The sequence below is a fragment of the Erythrolamprus reginae genome, chromosome 2 (assembly GCF_031021105.1).
Source record: "Erythrolamprus reginae isolate rEryReg1 chromosome 2, rEryReg1.hap1, whole genome shotgun sequence".
NCBI lineage: Eukaryota > Metazoa > Chordata > Lepidosauria > Squamata > Dipsadidae > Erythrolamprus > Erythrolamprus reginae.
In genome coordinates this window covers 201,765,362-201,789,580 of record NC_091951.1, presented here as the reverse complement: position 1 = coordinate 201,789,580, position 24,219 = coordinate 201,765,362, and the positions used below count along the sequence as shown (strand labels likewise).

Genomic DNA, 24,219 nt, shown 5'->3' with positions numbered 1-24,219 from the left:
CAATTCTCTACAGATAAATTGCATGAAAAAAAATTATGGTAGTGGACACCAAGTAAACAGACTTCATACCAATTCAGATATAGTTTATTTGCATTTTAAACTATTTTATTTCTCCAGCAAGCACAAAATAAAGCCAAGCTGCCCAAGGTCCAACAGGAGAGAATTGGACGAGAGACGGCAGTAGACATTCTGCTTTCTCTTCTATCTTTCCTGCCAATGTAGACAAAGTGTTCTAAGCTTAAGGCAATGATATACATTTCCCCAGAAGAAAATCAGGCCGCTCGTGTGATCACTGAGGCCCCCTAGCCAAGTCTGTATTCTGCACTACACCAAAATAATTATTAAAAAAATACCCAGAAATCAGCACCAAGGTAAGCCAAGTTCTCTTCTTTGGGAAAAAGAAATGGCCTTTAACAAGTATTTGAGTGCATAACTCAGACACGTCACTGGAAGGCAAAATCACAAAACTCTTGTGTCACTTATTTTGGCCATATCGTGCGGTGGGTAAATTCACTGGAGAAAGCAGTTATGCTTGGAAGAGTTAAGTGGTGAAAGGAAACTGCACCCCTGAAGAACACAGTGACTGGACATCATCAATGCTGGCAACAGCCAGAGCCTAGAAAAAACCGTCAAATAATAGTGCAAGATCGGAAGAGGTGGGGAGAGCTGGACCACAGAATTGCCATGAGTTGGACACGACTGAATGGATAACATCATCATCAAGTATATGACTTTGCATATTTTATATAAAAGTTTGCTATGTTTACTAAAAGTCTACAAAGTAGGCCAGGGTAATGAGCTCTGCCTGGCCCTGGAGACTTACCTCTGAGCCCTGGAAGTCTAAATCAGAAAAGTTTTCCTTAATCTGGAAGTTTCAGTAGCTCATGGCCACCCAAACTCACTTTTTCTATTTGCTCACAATGACTGAACATACACACAACCCTATTCCATAACCTCCTAGTGCCTTTTTTAAAGACGGAGGTTCCCCCTAAGAGGGATCAGATTAGGGGAGAAAATAAATGGTGTAGAAAAAAGTTACCAAATGTTAGATGCCTTTTAAGCGCTTGTTTTATTTTAAAAATAATAATTTATCAAAAATGGGTGTTTAATCATCTTAATGGTTAGTGAAATTTCAAGCACCTTTTCATGGGTGGAATTCAAACTCTTCAAAAGTTAACAAACTTTTGAAAAAGTCCTATTTGCTAGATTTCAAAACAGTAGCTTCTTATCTAGAAAACTCTGGATGCAAGCACCTGCTGCAGGGCAAGCAGAGGCCCCAAAGAGAAGGTCATTTTCTACTAATAGGACTAAAAACGTGTCTCATTTTTCTTTGCGTCTCAACCAGAGAGTCAATGAAATTACTCTCCGTCTGAGGCAATCAATAGTCACAAACCTATGAAATCCATCTTACCGGGGGGATCTGCAATTTCCCTGGAGGATTACAGAATTACCCTTCTTTTCCATTACTGAAACAATTTCATAAAGCAGAGACAAGAGGAAAAGACCTGCCAATTCAGACAACAATCAGGTCCAAGGAAAAGAGGCTGCAGTGTTGCCAAATTGATACGGGGGAACGTGGTCTTTTGGGGACAGATGATCCCATAGAGGGCAATAGGAGATGGGTCCAGTGTGGTGTTTTGTCTTGAGGTGAAAGAGGGATGGTGTCTTCAAATCCCTTCTGTTGGCTCTGTAAGAAGCAGATTAAGGAGAGTCAGATATTAACCAAAGTTATTATTGTAACGTGCTTGTTCTTGCTAGGAAAGATGAGAACTACCGTCCGGCGATTCTAATTCTAGCTAGAAGCTATTTGTTGCTATTCATCACCACCCCATCCCTAGGAATAAATAAGAAGCTGCAACATTACTCCCTACTTTGCAATTGTAAGAAAACAGTTCAGGATATACATTTTATAAATAAATACAATATAAATAATATGTGCCACTGTAAGATCCAGAGATGGGGCCACTGTATGTTCCTGGAGAGAAACTTGATGCTGAAGGCTGGATTGATGAAATAACTCATCTCAGGCTTTAAATGGGCTCTCTCTTTGACTGGAAAACTGGACAATGGGATTCTATGTAGTTTGGATTCACTTCACTGTAAGTATTGCCCACAAGATCATATGCTGCAACGTCCTGCCTGTTGGCGACTACTTCAGCTTCAACCACAACAACACAGGAGCACACAACAGATTTAAACTTAATATTAACCGCTCCAAACGTGACTGTAAAAAATATGACTTCAGTAACCGAGATGTCGAAGCGTGGAACTCATTACCGGACTCCATAGTGTCATCCCCAAACCCCCAACACTTTACCCTTAGATTATCTATGGTTGACCTATCCAGATTCCTAAGAGGTCAGTAAGGGGCGAGTACAAGTGCACTAGAGTGCCTTCCGTCCCCTGTCCTATTGCTCTCCTATATCTCCTTTACCTTTCTTCTATTCCTATACTTCTTCTTCTATTCTTTCATTGATATGTTCTATTACTATATCTTCTTTTCTATTCTTTCTTAGATATATTTTACTATGAGTATCTCCTCTATAACCTTCATCATGTATTTTACTGTGTGTGTGTGTGTGTGTGTGTATATATATATATATATATATATACACACACACATACATACATACATACACCCACTAAAACCCTCATTGTGTATTGGACTACATAAATAAATAAACTATCTGAGTTTTTAAATGTTCTGTTTTATATGCATCCATGTATTTTCTTTTTGTTTTGTAGCCCTACAAATTAAAAAGATAATGACAATGCAATTATATTGCATCATTAAAATATCAAGGGAGGCAAAAACTGAAATCGCTGTCAGGCAGACTGACACTAAAAATATCAATATGCCTGCATATATTTCTTTACTATCATTTATAGCCGTGATGATGAACCTATGGCATGTGTGCTTACAGGTGGAACACGGAGCCATATTGGAAGGCATGCGAGGCGTTGCCCTATGTCAGCTCCAGTTTGCATATGTGTGAGCTGGTCAGCTGACTTTCGGCCTTAGAGAAGGTCATTTCGCCTTCCCGAGGGTTCAAGGAAGCTTCCCTGAAGACCCAGAGTGCAAATAATCTCCCAATGGCAAACCAGAAGTTCAGAATAATGCACTTCCGGTTTGCCTATTGTGATGTTTTTTGCGCTCCGGCGCTTCAGGAAGCTTCCCTGAACCCTCCAGAGTGCAAAAAAAACCCAGCACAATGGGCAAACTGGAGGTGCATTTTTCAAACATCCGGTTTGCCCATTTGGTCATTTTTTGCCATCCCAGGCTTCTGTGAGGCCTGTGTGAATGCATGGGTGTTGTGGTTAGCTCTGGCCCAGCTCCTGCCCCAAGGAATGTGCAGGTGGATGTGGGGGAGACATCCACATGCCGCAGGCCTGTTTTGCTCCCGATGGAATCTGCCGATGAAACCTCCTCTGACCAAGGAAGCGTGAGTGACAAGGAAGAGGGGAGTTTGGCAGACAGCCCAGGAAGAGATCAATCATCTGTATCATCCTTGGATTCTGAACAAGAATTAATTACACATCCACGCATGCATAGAGTGATGCATAGGAGACAACAACTGAAGGATTATTACAAGAGAAAATGAGGCCACCTGTGGTTGTGTGGGGCTCCAGTAATTAGGGCTGCTGCTATAAATAGCAGCATGTGGGTTTGGCCATTGTGAAAGAGTATCTGATCGCAGTTCTTCAGGAATCGTGTGTTGCTGTTTTCTGGACTTTGTTGATTTTTCACGTCTTTGAAACCAAAGCAGAGCAGCATGTGTGTGTGTGTCTCACTTCCTTGGAAGAAAAAGAGGTGTGAAGTTTCTTCACAGCTGCTAGTTAAGTACTTAATGACTGCTTAAGGGAAATTGTACAGACTACCCGGTTGTTTTGGGACGAGTGCTCTTTGCAATACAAAAAGAGTGCTTAGTTTATTTTGAATTTTGTGATAAAGAACATTGTTTTGAATTTTCAAATGTATGTGTGTCTGAAATTTGTACCCTTGCATTTTCAGGAGGCTCCTACCAGAGAGCCCGGCAGAACACATGGGAAGGGAAGGGATTGTGCGTATACACAAGAGCAGCAGTGTGTGTGCATGTGGGGGGGGGGAAGGAAGGAGTGTGAGCACTTGCACTCATGCTAGCACACACACAAACACACCCTTTTGGCATGCGAACCAAAAAAGGTTCACCATCACTGATTTATAGCCTTAGTCCTAGAGCAGAGGTGGGTTCTTGCCTATTTGGACTAGTTCTATAGAACTGATAGTGGGAATTTTTCCCTGCTTGCTGAACTGGACATTTAGCAGCCACCTAGAAATGTTCACCTTCCCCCCCCCCCCACTCCCCAGAAGACCTACCGGAAGGAGCTGCTGTATGGGATTTCCTGAGAGAAGGCAAGATGGTGTATGCATCGTAGCCAAAGAGGATTCCAGTCAGAATTGAAGCCACCTATTGAAAAGTAATGTAAGTTTAGTTTGGGGGCTCAGGATTCCCCCCACCCCGCAATAATATTGCTGGCTGAAAGTTTTCCTAGATGCACAACCTGTAGTGTTACCAATTAACTACACTGGGAGTTAATTAAGCAATGAGAAAACAAATTGAGAATTATATGTAACAAATGAAGTTATCTGGACCTGGCATAATAGCAGTGTTCCAATATTTCAGGGGTTGCCACAAAAAAGAGGGAGTCAAGCTATTATCCCAAAAACCTGAAGGCAGGACAAGAAGGAATGGATGGAAACTAATCAAGGAGAGAAGCAACCTAGAATTAGGGAGAAATTTCCTTAACAATTAACCAGTGGAACAACTTGCCTCCAGAATTCGTAAATGCTCCAACATTGGAAGTTTTAAAGAAGAAACTGGACAATCAGTTGTCCGAAATGATAAGGTTTCCTGTCATAGCAGGAGGTTGGACTAGAAGATCTCCAACAACCCGTCTGTTCTGTTCTATTCTATATTCTATTCTATTCTATTCTATTCTTCTTTCTATAAAATTGTGAATGCAGGCAATGCATGATAAAATCTTAAGTCAGAAACAACCTGTGGATAGAAGGTATTATTGTAGCAGCTACATTTTGTAATATGCAGGTAGTCCTCAACTTACAACCCATTGTTAATGATAATTCAAAATTACAATGGCACTTACCGTACTTCTGACCATTTTTACCCTTGCAACCATTGCCACATTTCCATGGTCACATGATCAGAATTTGGGCACTTGCCAACTGGCATGTATGTATGACAATTGCATCATCTCAGGCTCATGTGTAATCCCCATTTGTAACCTTCTCAGCTGGCTTCCGACAAGCAAAGTCAATGGGGGAAGCTAGATTCACAACGATTCGCTTAACTGTGCAAAAGATTATGAAATTGGGAACAACTCACTTAATCATTGAACTTACTCAGCAATGGAAATGTTGGGCTCAGAAGTGGTTGTAAGTTGTGGACAACCTGTAATCCCATTTTATTTCAATGCTTTGAGTACAAGTAGTCCTTTCCCCACTTTAAGTCACTACTGTTTTAATTTTGCCAAAATATGGCCTTTTGCCATGATAGGATTTAAACAGTGTGCTGTTTCATGGTATGACATAATAATAAAAATATGGTTAAAAAAAAGAAGCTATCATAGTCTGCTTCACTGGTAACACTGGCATAAACCTGTGTATTCATTATTTGGTCTTAATGCAAGATGTGAACTGATTCCTATGTCTTGCCAGATTCTTTTCTTTCTTAATTGCCTTGGGTTTTTTTTAAGAAGCAGTGAAAATCTGTGAGCCCCCACAAAATGCTGAACTGCAATTCCCAGCAGTCTCAGCCAGCATGGGCAATGGCAGCTGATTCTGGAAAATGTAGTTTTGGGAGGAATACCCCAAAGGTACTCTCACCCTTGCTACTACAGCATTCTCCAGCTAATGCGATCCCAGAATAAGCAAAGCCTCGCCCTGTTTGATCTGTGTCCTTGAACTTTCAAAATCCCTGCCAAGTCACCATTTTAGCTGCCTTTCTCCACTCCCTCCACAAATTTGTCCCACCCACAAATAAGACACTTACCCCTCCAACTATGGCTGCTCCATCTGGGTGGCTAACAAGGACAATGATAGCAGTTATGATAAGGGCCACTGCTCCAATAAGAGCCCGGATAAAAGTCTTTGGAGAAGCAAGAAACAGATTAATCTAAGTGGAGTCTGAGTTAGGCTTTCAACAGATCTAGCCAGAACACAAAACCAACCACTATACATGCCTACTCAGAATTAAATCCATCCTGGATACCATGTTTGAATGATATACAGACTTGCACCACATGGATTCCTCTTAACATAAGGTCTTTCATTACTCAGGTGGAAATTAATCTTTAATCTTTAACAGGATTTATATGCCGCCCAACTCCAGTGGACTCTGGGTGGCTAACAACATTTAAAATAGTATAAAAGTTACAATATCAAAAATACCAGAAATAAGACAATGCAATTCTTATTTTATGATTTATATATTATAATATAATATGTATTATATGATATCTTTTGGAAACTTTACATTGGGCTGATGATTGCTGTTGATATTCAAATATTATTTGGACATTAATAGTGGTGGGTAGTTTATAAAACAGGGGTCCCCAAACTTGCCAACTTTAAGACTTGTGGAGTTCCAACTCCCAGAGTCCCCCCGCAGCCTAAAATAATTATTATGCTTTTTTTTTTTAAAAAAAAGGCAATAACAAGCAAATTAATGCAAAAATGCTTTCTTGTGACCACTTTACACAAATGCAGGATTTGACTTGGCTCCACAGGTAGAAAGTCTAACTGACATTCTAACAATTATAGTCAATTATATCATATGATGCTTTGCAAAAATGTAATCTATCCATGTATTTGAGATAACCCGGGAGAGCCTATGGAGGGTCTTTTGCCCTCAAGGTTCATGGGATATGGACCTTCCTGAAGGTAGACCCAAGTTATGGATCACCTTGCTGCAGCAGGACAGTTGGCACCATTCCTTCTTCCTTTTTTAAGGTGCTTGCTCCATAGTTTGCTTTGGGGGACCAACATGGTTGATTGTTATTATTTTAACAATGTTGCACAGAGTCTGTATGGACCAAGGGATGGGTGCTAGAATATCGTTAAATAAATAATATTGAGAGAGAGAGAGACATAAGAATCCCTCACCCCACCCCAGGGCTTACCACAGAACCAAAACCTACCGTCCATCCCCAGTGGATGAAAGCCAATTGGAGGTGTAATTCTAACATGAAGATGATAAACAGGACAATGCAGTAAACCAGCATGAAGATCGCCAAGCCTGTGTAGGGGGCATATGACCGGGATGATGCATAGCAGATAAGGATGATGGTACATGCAATCTAGGAGAGGAAAAATACTTGTCAAAGAGCAGAATGGGGGAGCAGAAACACTGAAAGAAAACAGTGCAGCAAATGATGAAATGTGCTGATCTTTAAAAAATATAAGCAGGGACTCTCCAGGAATGAGAGGCCACCAGAAGGTTTCAGGGCTGGAAAGTTGAAAACCATCCTAGAAGGTAGCAATATCCAACTATTTAGATAATGTTGGCAAAATAATTACGTATATAAATGAAAAAAAGCTCTGAGGAGTTGAACCTGTCTTGAAGATTTTACTTAGGTACAATCAGACACATACAAAAATCTCCATCTTTAACAGAGAAATATTAGGAAAAAACATTAACAAATGAATGGATGCTTTGACACAAGGCAATACACAGAGGGGGGGGAGGAGAGAGGACTTGTGCAAAAATCTTAATTTTTCTGTTGTAGCAATGGTATGATGACTATATATAATTATGGTCTCCTTAGTAGAATACAACCAGAAAATACAGAAAATATGTGTGCAGCATTCAAAAACAGGAAACGGTAGAAAAAGCAGCTTCCATTGGCCAAAGTGGCAAGTATTTAGTACGCCCTCCCCCTACACTTGATCAATAGCAGACACCTGGCTCCTATAAACTTAAAAGGAATGGAACTCTAAGAACAGCCATTGCCAGCACCTCTGTCCAGTGGTGAGATTCCAATTTGTCTAGTAACGGTTCTGTGGATGATGGGGGTCATGTGACTGAGTGGGTGTGGCCAACTCGACATCACTCACTGCAAAGTGGGGCTGCACCTTGTTGTGAGTGACACTGAGTTGGCCACGCCCACTCAGTCACGTGACCCCACCACCAAGCCACACCCAAAGAAGCAGCAGAAAAGGCAGCTCTGCGGCCTGTCTCTTTATGACCCCCCCTCCCCTAACATCAAAGTACCTTAAAGGGACACCGCAGTCTGGCTGCCTTCCAAGCAACTCTGCTGCAATGCCGTCCCTCATTCTCCTGCCCGGTCTGGCAGTGGGGTGCATGAAGAGCAAGATGGCAATGGGACTCCAGGCCTCTTTTCCAGCCTGTAGTTTTTGGTAGTTTTTGGCACAAAGAAGCCTGCAGCCACCACCTCTGCCAACCAGAATTGAGAAGTCCCATTGCTGCCATCACCACCATGTTCTTTGCACTGGCTGCACGTTGTTGTTAGCCGCCCCGAGTCCATTTCCTCCCCCCTCTTTTCTCAACAGCTGATCGGCACCCATTTGCCTAGCTACCCAGCCTGAGGCAGGGAATGACCCAGGAAGGAGAGTGCGGGAAACACGAAGCAATATGTCACCCGAGAGAGCGACACTGGTGAGGTTGTAAGTCGAGGATTAAACTGTTAACTTGAATGATGATGATCGTTCAAGCCACTCCCACCTGGTCACATGGCCGGCAAGCCACTCCTACCCAGTCCCATGACCATCAAGCCACACCCACAAACTAAGCCACACCCATAGTGTGGCTGTAAACATTTTGGCTGCCCATTACTGTGCACATCCCACTGCCTGCCAGGAGAGCATCCTGCCGCGCCAGAGGGACAGCGTTGCAGCAGAGCTGCTCAGGAGGCAGCCAAAACTACCGGCAGCTGGAGGCTCGCCATCTAAGCCTCACCGGAGACCCCCACGAAGGCGCAGACAAAGATGAGCAATGCAAGCAGGTGGCATGTGGGTGGATCCTCCAGGTGGGTCAAAGCCAGAACCGGGGAATGACGTATTCCCCGACCCGGCCAAGGTGAACTTTGAATGGGTGAAGGCTCTGGGGCCTGGGGGAATGGCGTGTCTGTGGCCCCCAACCCAAGGCGGAAGGTGAGTGGGTGGCACGCTTACGTTTGGTGAGCAGAACGGACGAGGCATGAAGGTGAGGAAATTAGCTGGGCTGTCTGTGTGGCAAACGGAACATATATAGGACAGGGGGAGCAGGCGGAGGAGACCGGTGACCAGGTGGAGGGTGGAGCCGGCCAGAGGTGGTATTTGCCGGTTCAGCGAACCAGTTACAATTCCAGCTACCGCTTTGCGTGAACCGGTCCAAACCGGCTGAATATCACCACTGAGTCTGTGTTCTACTACTACTACATGCCAAAATGACTGGAGATTTGGGCAAGAAATGCTTGAGCATTTTACACGTTGCATGAATGTGATTTCTTGAAAGCTTGCTAATAAGACCAACTTTCAATCATATTGCTCCTGTCAAAATGCCAAAAATCACAACAGACTTTGACAGGCATAAAGTCATACTTTTGCATCAACCAACACCACTCTGAAAGGAAACAAACCAATTGGATATTCAAGATGTGACATTCAATCCCGAAATATAATTATGGGTGGGCCTTAAACACTTTGCTAAAATAACAAATGTTAATAGTCGCCTAAGAATTTTGCACAGTACTGCATGTGTGTGTGTCTGTGTGTGTGCCTACGTATGTATATATACACACAATTTCTATATTTGGCAAGGGGAAGAGTGATCAAAAACATTTCCTAAAATGACACCAACTGTATTGTGTAGTACGAAATAAAATTTACTATGTCAGTAAAATATAGTCCAGATATAGATACTGTTTCCCCCTCTTATAGCTAATGCATACCTTTGCTTTTGAAACAGCCTAGTAGAGTATTGCAATTTAATGCACTTCTTGCTCATACAAATACAGAAGGAAGTGTGCAAAGATCAAATTGGCCTTGGAGTGTGATGGCAAGAGGCTGCTCTCCAAAACATAACTGAAATCAGAATCAAGAAGTGAGCAAGGAATTTATAGAGTTGATTTCATTCAAATTACATTGTTAACTAAAACAATTAATATGGTTATTTCCCATGCACAGAGTAACTTACTTCTTTGTTACACAGTACTGTGATTTTATTTATTTGCCCAGTGAATGTACTTTTCAGTAGCAACCCCTTCAGTATAGAATAGCTTATATACTACTCAAAAAAATAAAGGGAACACTTAAAACAACACAATATAACTCCAAGCAAATCAAACTTCTGTGAAATCAAACTGTCCACTTAGGAAGCAACACTGATTGACAATCAATTTCACATGTTGTCAGCACATTCAGCTTTGTACAGAACAAAGCATTCAATGAGAATATTTCATTCGTTCAGATCTAGGATGTGTTCTTGGAGTGTTCCCTTTATTTTTTTTGAGCAGTATATTTTGAGAATGGATTAATTCTTGCCCTCTTATTTCTTAGAATAATAGTGAAAACTGAGTCATTTTTAATAGGACTTTTGGGAAGGAGGATATTTAATAAAGGGCAGCAATTGGGTGATACCGAAATTTAATTAAAAAATACTATGGGTAACTTATTATGGTTTTATATAATAGTGTTGTAATGCTCCTAAGATTGTAAGGTGCCTAAAGTTTAATGAATAGATGCATGAAAACTATTGTACTACATACTTACATACTTTAAAATCAGATGTTAATATTCCCCAAAGCATAGCTTCTATCTTTAGCTAAAATAACTTCAAAATAAATATTAGGAAGCCACCCAATCATCACTGAATTAGCCTATTAAAAAATATTTGGGATGCCTTTCCAAAGGCCAGGAGTGAGTATAGTGATTTATGTCATAACACTAATAGTGATTAGAATACAGTATTGCAGGCTAATGCTGCCCAATGAGAAGACCTGCTAATTGGCCCTCTCTAGACAGACTGTATGCAGGGTAGGTAGTATCATTACAATGATAGCTAGAATTTAGTAGCAACGTATTTGGAAGGATGCTCAAAGGCTGTTTGCAGTTCTGGAGCAAGAATTTCTTCACTGATGAATATAGTGAGTAATGCAATGACAGGTAGCATTGAGCCACCAGATACTGTCTTACCCAATTCCCAGCAGTTCAAGTCCACAAACATTGGAGTTGAAGTTAAATTATATCTACTGGGCTATAAGTTACCTATTCCTATTTCAGGGATGCCTAGTTTCCAGGATTGGTCAGTTTTGCATAGAGGTTAAAGCACCTGGCTAAAAGTAAGATGTCCAGGTAGTCACCTGGACACCTTAAGGGCAGGTGTGCAGACATGTACCTGTGTGTGTGCGCACGCACACACACCCACACATAGTCCAAGGGAGATATTATTTTGTCTTACTACCATTTGATACGAATCTGCTTTTAATTTTTTTAGAAAAGCAAGTTGTCAATCCTCTCTAAGTTTTATTTGCATCTGCTTACCAGGGAGAAAAATAAACGCGCCTTAGACTGAATTAATTCATGTTTCTGTCTATGTGTGTACTACACAGGACTCCACCCAAATGTTCCAAAGCGAATTGGGAATTAACTGCAGGGCTGTGCCAGCTGCAGCAATTGAGAACCATGTTCGGTAGCTAAATCTGCCAAATGGGAGCCTTGAAGACAAAAGCTGAATCCATTTCCCAGCATGCTGGCCAAAGCCTAGACAGAAGCATGCAAGGGTCCTGTCATCACTGGGGCAACTGCTAAACAAACCAGGAATGTGCTGCTAATGTAGGCCAGGCCAATAATAAAATTTTAAAGAAACAGGAACTCATTTCAGACAGCTTATGTAGGTAGGAAAGAAAAGGTAGGGATACAGTTGGCAGAAGTAACCCAGAAGAAGAAAGGAAGGAAGGAAGGAAAAAGAAAGAAAGAAGGAAGGAAGGAAGGAAGAAGGAAGGAAGGAAGGAAGAAGGAAGGAAAAAGAAAGAAAGAAAGAAGGAAGGAAGAAAGAAGGAAGGAAGGAAAAAGAAAGGAAGGAAGGAAGGAAGGAAAAAGAAAGAAAGAAAGAAGGAAGGAAGAAGAAAGAAAGGAAGGAAGGAAGAAAGAAAGGAAAAAGAAAGAAAGAAAGAAGGAAGGAAGGAAGGAGGGAGGGAAGGAAGGAAGGAAGGAAATGGCAGTCATAGGAGATGCAGGGGATGGTGTGGGGTAGCATAATTGCTAAAAACATTAGCTGTTAGATAAATATTCTACATCTTATAATGACACCATTGTCAAAGACAAATAAGCCACCCAGGTACCAAATGCATGAATTAACTGAATTTTATAAATTAGTTCATTTGTTTGTCCTGGACTGAAAACCAGTTTGCCAACTACCTGGAACAGGCATATTACTTGCGGGACCGCCTCCTGTTGCATGAGTCCCAGGTCCCACAGAGTGGGCCTTCTCCAGGTCCCATCAAAATAGGCAATGTCGTTTGGCGGGGCCTAGGAGAAGAGCCTTCTCTGTGGGGGCTCCGGCCTTCTGGAATCAGCTTCTTCCTGAGATTCGTAACGTGTAGTTGAATTAGGATGCTTCTATTGTTTCCTTTACATGTTGTAAGCCACCCCGAGTCTTCAGAGAATCACATTACTTTACCCACTGCCTAACCTAAATCAATATTCAAACGCACATTATAAATAAAGAGGCATATCTGAAAAACTACAATTGAAAGGCTAACAAAGCGAATTTCTGTTCTGGGTTCATTTTCTGCCAGAGTTGCTGTGAAATTTGTAAAACTCTTTTTTTTCGATCCACAGCAAAGCAAATAAGGTTCTCCTGATTCTCTGGAATCATGGGCTTTTCCAGTCATTATCTTGCAACTTAAGGTTGCAAGGTGTGGTGATAGGGAGGAAGTCAGTGATTCATTTCTGGATTCCAAAAAAGACAGAGATGAGAAATCAGAAAATGATGACAGGAGTCATTTCCTCTCTTCCTGTGCCACTGCAATGCTTTATGGTACCGCCTCATTTTAAGCTTTTAATGGAAATTTTAGTGGTTGGTTTTAATGTCTATAGATAGTTTTTATGTCTTTGAGCAGCAGGTTACTCTGTGGTAAGATTGGTGGCCGGTAAAACTTATGAATGAATGAATGAATGAATGAATGAATGAATGAATGAATGAAATAAAATGAATAAAATGGAATGAATGAATGAATGAAATAAAATGAATGAATGAAATAAAATGAACGAATGAAATAAAATGAATGAATGAAATAAAATGAATAAAATGGAATGAATGAATGAATGAATAAAATGGAATGAAATGAAATAAAAAATGAATGAAATATATTACTGGAAAAAGAGTATCGTAGGCAGCATCATTTTGTATACTTCCATCAGTTATAGCTGCCCAGCTAATCAGGAGCTTTAGTCCTGAAAACTGAGTCAAATGTAGCAGAAGAAACAGCTGTAGATAACATAGTTACATGTTTTGCAAACATGCAAAATACACTATGTAACCCTAGGTGACTAGGAAGCATACTTAAGTTAATATAAACGAAAAGAAAAAGAGTTTACAGCCAGCAAGTTGGAGATTTTTTTTTTTAAGTATTTAAAAGGTTTAGCCACAGACATTTTAAATCTGTCTGGATTTTAAAATATACAGTGGTAACTGTTTGGCAAACTAGAAGATTTTTCTGTTCTTTTCACATTGTACTATGCCTTTTTTTTCTTTAAAAAACATAATTGGGGTTTACTCAACACACATAGCACCCCTCCAAAAAAAAACCCCGAAACAACCTGAGCAAAAATAAATGTGAAAATGCTGACGAGTTTTGGTTTTTAGTCAGATCCAACTTCTGACTAAAAACTGAGCATTGCTGGAATTTTACAACCTCCCCAAGAGTAACACTTATTAGAATGTATATTTTATCTGATGTTAGATAATGCGTTAAAAAAAGGTAATGCATAAAAAGTGAATTTGATAGTCGATAGATCTGGGAAATTTTGACTTCATTTCCCCCCACCCCAATCTTAAATGACTTTTTGTGGTTTATCTGCATCCTCTTTATCATATTGTTCTTATTTGAAATTTTTCTAACTTTCCCTCGTTTCAATATACTTCTATACCATATACAGTATATGTATGATTTGGGAAACTATTTTTATTTCAGATTTGAATTGCAAATGAGTACATTTGCATATGAATATATTTGTGTATTTCGGAGTGAGAACGATCTTATAGAATCATTTAGGAACTGAAAGTTGCTGCTTTGCTCGTCCCATGTGAAAGAAATGACTAAAATCCTCAATTACCTTGATTTGTACACCTTGAACTGCACAGTAAAAGAACCCATGGAATGACTGGGTGTGGTACAGGTAAGCTTTCTTTTCTAGGTCTTGTCAAAACCTGCTATTCCCAGCTCCAGGAAAAAAAACCCCAACATCTGTCATTCCCAAACAGCAAAAACACCCAGCCCTGCAGGCATAAAGAAACACCCAATTCTTTAAGAATAAGGTTCAGTTTATTGGCCTGGTGTGCATGTATTCATTAACTTCCTCAAATAGAGAACCACTGTAAACTGGGCAGACTTGCAGAAGACAGGTTTACATCTGCATCAAGCAAAAAAGTTTAGTAATCTCGATCTCTCAGCCTAACTTACTTCATAAACTTGTCATGAGGATAAGACAAGCATTCTAGCCACAACTTCTTTCATAAATCATGCTAGTTTGCTTTAGCAATGGTTGATTTTTAAAATAAATACCGGTAATATTGCAAGAGAAAACTGCATATTTGTGTCAGTTGTGTCACCAACAGCCAGGATGGGCTACTGCCTTGAGAGAGGGGGAACACAGTGGGGTAGCGAAAATGGAGCTCCACCCCAGAGCACCTAATTTTTATTTTATTTTATTTTATTTATTCATTTGTCCAATACACAAATACATAGGAAGAAAAATAGACATGTAGTAATATATATAAGGGTAAAGTGAACTTAGAGGAGAGGATATATGAAAGAAAGAAAATATATATGATAAGTGAGAGAAAGGAAAGACAATTGGACAAGGGACGAAAGGCACACCAGTGCACTTATGTACGCCCCATACTTGCCTCTTAGGAACCTGGAGAGGTCAATCGTGGAGAGTCTAAGGGATAAATGTTGGGGGTTAGGGGTTGACACAATTGAGTCCGGCAATGAGTTCCACGCTTCGATAACTCGATTGTTGAAATCATATTTTTTACAGTCAAGTTTGCAGCGGTTCGTATTAAGTTTGAATCTGTTGCGTGCTCTTGTGTTGTTGCGGTTGAAGCTGAAGTAGTCATTGAAAGACGTTGAAAGAAAATGCAGGGCGTCCTGCATAAGCCACGCCCACAGTGTGGTAGTAAAAATTTTGGTAGCCCTTCACTGCCAACAGCCAAATTTAACTGAATAGAAACATTATCTTTTAAGCCATAAAGCCTGGTTTATAAACTAGAGTGCCTGGCTTGCTACATCAAGCTAAGCCAAAAGTAAACACAAGCATAAAAGTAGGAAGCCAGCCAGTGGATTCTGCCTTAAGCAATGGAGGGAAGCTGAGATACACACACACACACACACACACACACACACAATAGGTGCTCTGAACCTTTGGAATAAAAAGTAATGCACACTTTTCAGTAGCTCTCAGGAGGCTTGATTTTTCAATAGTTATAAATTGATGGCTTTGGTCAAAATAAAATTAATTGGAGCAAGACCCAGATTCCTCCTTGACACTTCCTTGCTCTCACCCGGAAATCATTGCTTCAGTTAATTATTAATGAATGTAAATGAAGGCTAACGAGGCTGACAGACAACCCAAACCAACTGTTCTGACAGTCGAGGCAGAGCAAATCTTTCCATCGTGGAAAGAGGCATCTTGTATAGTCCTGTTATGAGAGGCAAAGGAAGAATTCTTCCCCGTTGGAGGCAAGGACAGGGATGGTGCACACAAGTTTGAATAAACACTCTTGGACATTGAGTATCTGGAGGAACCAATTCTAAACATATAACATAATTCTGGCTGATGATATTTCTGGAAATTAGAATTCAGCAACAACTTGAAGGCTTTAAAATCCTCTCTCATCTATAAAAGGATTTAGATAATAGGTTTGGCAATAAAATGTTGCACTTTGAAATGCTCCAAGCAACCTTCTTCTGATTTGTCATTGGGGTTTTTTGCCCGAGTGCACAATTTTGTCCCCACCCCTACCTGTCAATTTCTTTCCTCATGTTCATTCTTTTTTATTGCACAATGATTCATATTCTGAGCATGGATGCAAATAATATTTATACGAACTGAATTCGTTCTGTGACCAGGTTCTAAAGTAGAAAAGTTTGTAAGGAGAAGCAATTTTTCCCATAGGAATCAATGTAAAAGCAAATAATGGAGAAACCACAGGGAGGGTGGAGGCCGTTTCCTCCCAGGAGATTCCTAGAGAGGCCCCACGGAGGTTTCTCCCCACCTTTTCCAGACCTGTTTCCTCCCAGAGATTCCTGAAGGCCCCACAGAGGCTTCTCCCCACCTTTTCCAGCCGTTTCCTCCTAGGAGATTCCTAGAGAGGCCCCTCGGAGGCTTCTTCCCACCTTTTCCAGCCCTGTTTCCTCCCAGAGATTCCTAGAGAGGCCCCATGGAGGCTTCTTCCCACCTTTTCTGGCCGTTTCCTCCCAGGAGATTCCTACAGAGGCCCCATGGAGGCTTCTCCCTGCCTTTTCCGGTTACAGTTTCGGAGGCTCGGGTTTGTAAGTAGAAAATGGTTCTTGAGAAGAACACCCGGTTTTTATCTAGAAAAGTTAGTAAGTAGAGGCGTTCTTAGGTAGAGGTACCACTGTATATTTAAATTTTAGTCAGTTATTTATTGATAAACATGCAGAATCTTATTTTGTTACCTCAAAATTTCAGTCCGGTCTTAATTTATACCTCACACCTTAGTAAGATTTAAAGTTGCAAGATATTGCAAGCACAATGATTCTACATACAATTTTCCAATTATGATCAAACTTCACTAAAGAAAATATGACCTGGTTCACATATGACACTACCATTATTTGTTTGATTGGACTTTTAATTAGTATGCTATATGACAGTGATGGTGAACTTTTATTTCCTCAGGTGTCAAAAGCATGCACACGCACACAATAGCGTGTGCCCCTCATGCCCATAATTCAATGCCCCCCAGCACCCATGACCCCCCCCCATGCTACCCCCCCTTGCACATAGACACACAAGCCCCCAAGCTCCCCACTTATGTGCACAGGAACGCCCCCCCCACACCATTTTGGGCCTAGCAGGCCTCCCTGCCAGACTTCCAGTAGGCCCATTTTTCCCCCTCTCTACCCCAGGGCAGTGGTTCTCAAGCTTTTTAAGGGTGCGACCCCTTAATACAGTTCCTCATGTTGTGGTGACCCCCTAGCGCCAATTCTCCCAACAAAGCTTTGACCTGTAAACACCTGATTGGTCGGATTGTAAAAATATGTTCCAAGATGCCAGAGTAGAAGCTTTAGTTCCTAATGCCAGGGGAAATTTGTCTTTTCCCAGGGTCTCAGGCGACCCCCGTGAAATGGTCATTTGACCCCCAAAGGGGTCCCGACCCCCAGGTTGAGAACCATTGCTCTAGGGGCTTTTTTTGGAGCTTGGGAAGGGCTTTCCTGGAGGTTGGGGAGAGTGAAAACGCCCCCCACCCCCCAGATACCCTCCAGAGGCTGAAAATCTTCTCCCAGAACCTCCACATGAACCCTGAACTTACCTGTCATCCAAAACAGGCAGTGTGGAGACTACTGGGAGGGGAGGGGTGGCGTGGGCAGGGCACCTGAAATCAGCTGGCCGGCGTGCACATGCATGCTGAAGCTGAGCTAGGGCAATGGCTCATGTGCCCACACTTATTATTATTATTATTTTTATTATTTTATTATTATTATTATTATTATTATTATTATTAATTAGATTTGTATGCCACCCCTCTCCGAAGACTCGGAGTGGCTTCATATACCATCTATGGCACGAACGCCATCATGGCTATATGAACATAGATATTTGAAATTTGTTAACTACATTTATGGTTCAGCATAGTCCAATAATGATGCATTTGCTCAGTGCAATACATGATCCAGAGACCATGCACAAACGTATTCAAAAGACTGCAGACACAAACAAATGAACGTTAACACCTGCACCGTTTCACACGTTCATATTACCATTTCTTTTTTGAAAAATAAACGGAAGTTCCAGATATTATTTATAATACGTATGCATCTTCTTATGAACTACAAGTTGGCCCCCTGGCCAAACAGAGCAGTTAGCTCTTTTGCCATTCTGTACAGTAGAAGAAAACGAACAGAAAATGTCCTCTTCTTCATTGAGTCAGTGGAGTTGAAAAACCATTTTTCTCCACCTCCTCCTTTACGAATTTAACATTCCCTGGAGGAAAATGTGCTTGTTTTCCACATTCCTTCTCATTCCTTTCAAATCACATCATCTACCAAAAGTACAGAATCATATTTTATACTATGAAATCATAACAGTTGCCTAAATTTCCCCCAGGCAGGAGTTAGTTTGGGGCTCTAGCATATGTTTGTGTGTGTTTGTGCAGTGATTTTTGATTCTATTCAGTTTAAATGCTCCTTCTTTTTTTATATATTTATTTTTGTTTGTTGTGCAGAGTTCTTGGATAGGTGGATGGCTACATGTATTATTGTTCTGTCGGGCTCTCTGGTAGACTCCTCCCAAAAATTCACAGGTACAAATTTCAGACACACACACCTTTGAAAATTCAAAACAATGTTCTTTATAATGAAAATTCACTTAACCTAAGCCCTCTTTTGGTATAGCAAAGAACACTGGTCTCCAAACAAACTGGTAATTTGTACAAGTCCCTTATCAGTTCTGTGATACTTAGCTTGCAGCTGTGAGGCAATTCACAGTCCTTCTTTTACAAAGTGAAACACACTTTGCTCTGGTTTAGTTTCAAAGTGGGGAAAAATCAGCACACAAAAGGTCAAAGTCAGTAAAGCAGTCATGAAACACAACGATCAGATAATCCTCCACAATGGCCAAATCCACAGACTGCTATATATAGCAGCCTCACTAATTACCACAGCCCCACCCAACCACAGGTGGCCTCATTTTCTTTGATAATAATCTCAGTTGTTGTTGCCTATGCATCGCTCTCCGCATGCCTGGCTATATCATTAACTCTTGTTCTGAATCCAAGGAGGAGCTAGAGAATTGATCTCCTTCTGAGCTGTCTGCCACACTCTCCTCCTCCCTGTCACTCATGTCTTCTTGGTCAGAGGAGCCTTCATCAGCAGATTCCACCGGGGGCAAAACAGGCCTACAGCATGTGGATGTCTCCCCCACATCCACAGTCCTTGGGGCAGGAGCTGGGCCAGAGCTAACCACAACATATAATGATAATAGTGTAGACCACCAATTTGATACCCTAGATTCCTGTAACCACAAGCAAAAAATGGATGGGTTTCTACCTCATCCTAAATGGGTTCACACACTATTCTAAGCCATGTACCACAATGGTACATTACAATCACAGTAATGTTATACACATTTAGCCGCTACAAACCACAATGCCTATATGCATTGTGCCAAACATGGAACAAATTTACTGAGTCAAGGGCTTGTGCGAACCATGTCCGTAAATCTTACGTTTTTATCTCTGTATGGTATTTGGAAAGGGCTGGGGTTTTCATAAGCTTATACACACACAAGTTCTTCTCCTATCATACATAAACATGACATAGATCATATTATGGATTTTGAAAAACATTATTCCAGATGAGTCCACTTGAGCAGATGGTAACAGGACGCTTGGGAATTATCAGCTGCAATTCACCAAGCAATGGATAAAAGGCAATATGTAATTGGTTACTTCAGCATCGCCCAGCTGTAATGGCTTTTTAGGTAAATAAAAAATAAGCAGCAGCCATTCCCATTAGAAGAGATTCAAGGGAAACATAATAGTCCACCTGGAACCTAAACCAGGCACAAAAAGGCAAAGCAGATCACTGGAAGAACTAGAGAAGACATCATTTTCGCGGTACCTCCAACTACTTTGCTTCTTCCAGTAAGTGCTTTTAAGCACCTGTATAAAAAGTAGAAATTAGGTACCTGTTCTAAAGAGACCAATTTTGGGCTGGTGATCAGTTCTGGGCTTAGCAGTGGTTCTCAACCTTTCTAATGTCGCAACCCCTTAATACAGTTCTTCATGTTGTGGTGACCCCCAACCATAAGTCTAGTGCTAATTCTCCCAACAGAGCTTTAAGCTGATTGGCAGGAAGGTCAGAGGGACACCCCCACTGTAAATGCCTGATGGGTCGGATTGTAACAATATGTTCCAAAGCGCCAGAATGGAAGCTTTTGTTCTTAACACCATGGGAAATCTTAGGTGACCCCTATGAAATGATCGTTCGACCCCCCAAAGGGGTCCTGACTGACCCCCAGGCTGAGAACCACGGGCTTATGGGAATACGCACGCATAGGTGGCTCTCTGCCAGTTAAGCGACATGCCCCGACGAGCTGCCCACAACCAATAGCCACACCTCGCGGGTTGCGATCTATGAAGCCTTCAGCCAGGAATTTTAGTTTTAACTTAAAGGGCCGGGCAGCAGCGCAGCCAAACCAAACCGACGAGCGGCTGCCTCTCCCGCCCAATTTAGCTCCACAGGGCTCCGCCTGTCTGTGTCCAGGCAAGGCAAGTACACAGTGACTCACGTCACGCTCATTCAGCCGAGCGCGCACATGGCGCAATATTAGGGGACGGATTCGGCCGCGCCCAGTGGCCCTGAGCAGAACAGGGGAAACAAAAAAATTGAAAAACCGGCCGGCCGAAGATTTTTTTTAAGAGTCGCGGAGGGTCTCGGTCCGCTTCTTCTCCCGCCGCAAATCCCCATCGCCACTTTCTCGTGTCGAATCTCGGAAGGGCGGTCTCTCGAACGCAAACTACCCCCACCCCTCCCGCCACGTCCTTTTCCCCAACCGGACGTTTTTCGACACGTGTGCTGGATTGCAATTTGCAAGCGTGGTGTGTGTGCATAGGCCTAGTGCAACACAGCTCGGGAAGGAACCAGGCCCGCCCCGTCGGATTGCTGGCAAACTGCACGGAAGGCTGTTTCCCGCGCACGCGCGCGCAGGGCTGGCGAGGACAAATGACTCTCCATGGCCTTTCCCGTTTTTTTGGTGTTTTCTTTTCTTTTTTTGCTTCGCTCCGGCCTGTTGCGCTCTCCCTTCCCTCTAGTTACACATTCCCCACCCACCCTTCTCGACTCCGCAGGCCGAACCGCATAACTTAAGCCCTTCCTCCTCCTTCGCTCCGCTTCCAGCGCCGCCCTCTTAACTCTATCCTCGGTTTACCAAAAAAAAAGAAGTCTCCTTCTCTCGCGCCTAGGGCGTTTCCCGCTCGGCTCCGGAGTTTTGAAAGGCCCAATGTTAGCCCTCGCGGTAAACAAAACTTTTATATTTATTTAATTTTTAAAATTGATTTTTATAATAACCTATCAATAAAACCTCCGCGCAACACATAACAATGTGCTCAGGATTTAAAGTGCCCACCACCAAACGACATTCATACCCCTCCACCAAAATGGGGGCATATTTTCTATATAGCACAAACAAAACTTTTACGTTTGGAGGCTTCGGTGGAAGGTCTGCCCGAAAAAGCAACCGCTTCTCACCCCCCTCCTCAGTTTCCCTGCCCCGCGTTTCCCTCAGGAGCGGGTCCTCTTGATCCCCCTTCCAAAAAAAGGCATGCTTGCCTTGGTTTTTACACCTTAATATATATTTTTTTAAAAACATATGTATGTTATGGGTATGTTTGTGAGGTATATGCATTGATATATGTATGAATACGAAGCTTAATTTTTTAAAAAAAATTACAAAAATATATTTTTTGGTGGGAGGAGAGGGAAAAGGAAGCCGAACGCAAAAGCTCCTGCATAGCACTGGGGGCATTTTTGAATGGGAATTCTTTCTTAACCCCCTGGAAAAAAACTTCCCGCCTCCCACATTTGCGGACGAAGCAGGAAAAGGGGCCACGCAGCTGCTCTTTACGAGCCAGCTCGGGCCCCGCGTTCTTCGGGGACGGGGGAGTTGGGGGGGTGTTCCGTGTGGGAGACAGAAGGGCGAATTTCCCCCTTCCTCTCTTAACGTTTCTTTTGCCACTTTGCTTTTTAACCGCTTCCTCCTCGGTTACCTCACCAGCCGCGCCGCTTCTCGCAAGGGGGGGGGGGATACATACATAAATATATAAGACCGAATGTTTTAGGGCCTAGATTGTTGGGGGGGGGGTTTCATGCCGAATCTGTAAGCCGCTTACAGAATCACGAAGCGGTGTATAAGTGCTATTTTATTATTATTTTATTTATTTTTATTTTATTAATTAATTTCTATGCCAAGACTCAGGGCGGCGTACATTAAATATAACAATAAAGAAATCTAAATAACTATAAAAATTATAAAATCATAACAATTTACTTTAAAAAATAACCATTTTAAAAGATCCCATATACACTATTTGCTATTTTCACGTGCTGAGAGCAAAGAAATGCCACCGCCCTCCTCCCAGAAGGGAGCGAAAAATCCACCCAGTCTTTTTCTCTCTCTCACACACACACAATTTAGGGGCGCCCGGCCGTCGCCTTCAGCCTGACCCCCCCCCATGTCCTTGCCCCTCGCGGGTCGTTAGCCCCCCCCCCTTTCCCCCGTTTCCCCTCTTACTATTTCTGCGAAGATTAACGCTCCCCTCAGGGAGCGGATGAAGCTGGTAAATTGAGCCATGCACCCCTTGGAGGAACCGGACGACTCCATGGCAACGGCGGGATGCCCCTCTTTCCAAAGGGGGCGAAACGTCGAGTAAAAATCCTCTCGCGCTCTCTCCCTTTCGCGACTCCTCTGCAAACCAGCCTTCCCCGTCAAGCGCGGGTTCGCGGAAACTGGGCGTAAGGCGGGGGAAGCCTTGTGGGCGAGGTGTGGCTGCTGTCGAGCTGGGCACGGCTCGGGTTGGTGGTGGTGGTTTTTTCTTTTTTAAAAAACAGCCGCTGTTGCTTTGAGGACAGCCGGAGACGGGGAGGCGGGCTGGCACTGAGGGAAACCGAGGCAGGAAAGAGGCGGGACAGGGACGGCGCGGAGTTGCTGGAAGGATCGCGATCCGAAAACGGTGGTTTCTGCGGTCTCCTCTGAATCCCTTTGGAGTACAGATTTTTTTAACCTGTGCCTACTTTTTTAAACTCTACCTACTGTACTCTGCTTATGTTTATGTATGTACCAATACCTGCTATCTTGAACATGTTTGGACAGACAGACAGACAGACAGACTGACTGACTGACTTGTAGCTTGCGAAATCCCAGGTTGTGTTTACATTTACTTTCTCTGACCGATTCCAATCCCCTGATTTTCTTCCCACCTCAGGCACAGGTTAATGAAACGTATTTAAGAGAGAGAGTATTGCTTTTAACCCCAGAAAAGGGAGAGAGGTCTAACCATGTGTGATTTATGTTGCTTACTTTTTTCTCCAGGCGGGATATCTATGCATTTACTACCCTTGCGAAGAGTGTCCGGAAATTGCCGTTGGTACAGAATGCAGCCGCTTGAGCCATTATGGGTATGCTTAGATTCTTCTGGAATTCACTTCCAGAAGAGGTCGTGACATCTGTCAGCCTGGATAGCTTCAAGGAAGGATTAGACAGATTCATGGATGCCAAGTGTACCAGTGGTTATTGAAATGGATGATGTCCATCTCTATGTTGGTTGAGGCAGGCAGGATTCCCTTGAGTACCATTTGTTGGAGATCAAGAGCAAGGGAGCATTTGCCTTCTCTTTCTGCTCAAGATCCCCATGTACAATTGGTGGGCCATTGTGTGACGCAGAAAGCTGGACTCGATGGGCTTTGGCTTGATTCAGCATGGCTCTTCTTATGTTCTTAAAATACACCCATGTAACACCAGACTTGGTTTCCAGATGCAATTCAAGATGTTGGTTATCACCTATAAAGCCCTAAATGGCTGAGGATGAGACTATCTTTGAGACGCCATCTGCCGCATGCTTCCCAGCAGCCAATGAGAGCCCACAGAGTGGGCCTTCTCCAGGTCCCATCAGCCAAACAATCTGGTCGGCCCACAGGGAAGGGCCTTCTCTGTGGGGGCTCCAACTCTATGGAACCAACTTCCTCGGAAGATTC

The 24,219-nt window shown here is 42.5% G+C and overlaps 1 protein-coding gene across 1 annotated transcript; it reads right to left on the bottom strand.

The window, feature by feature from the left end:
• Nucleotides 1-68: 68 nt before the first annotated feature.
• On the bottom strand, nt 69-23,234 carry PLP2 (proteolipid protein 2). The gene is made up of 5 exons (XM_070741223.1): nt 22,760-23,234; nt 7,198-7,356; nt 6,051-6,146; nt 4,358-4,448; nt 69-1,687 (listed from the first exon to the last, which is right to left on the bottom strand). The coding sequence occupies exons 1-5, from the start codon at nt 22,847-22,849 to the stop codon at nt 1,668-1,670; spliced, it is 456 nt and encodes a 151-aa protein (XP_070597324.1). The 5' UTR covers nt 22,850-23,234; the 3' UTR covers nt 69-1,667.
• Nucleotides 23,235-24,219: the final 985 nt, after the last annotated feature.

Coding starts and splice junctions, on each gene's coding strand:
- PLP2 (XM_070741223.1), bottom strand. CDS start 22,849: ATGGAGTCGTCCGGTTCCTCCAAGGGGTGCATGGCTCAATTTACCAGC. Junction 4,449..6,050: donor GAGCAGCCATAGTTGGAGGG/GTAAGTGTCTTA, acceptor ACTTTTCAATAG/GTGGCTTCAATTCTGACTGG. Junction 1,688..4,357: donor CCATACAGCAGCTCCTTCCG/GTAGGTCTTCTG, acceptor TGCTTCTTACAG/AGCCAACAGAAGGGATTTGA.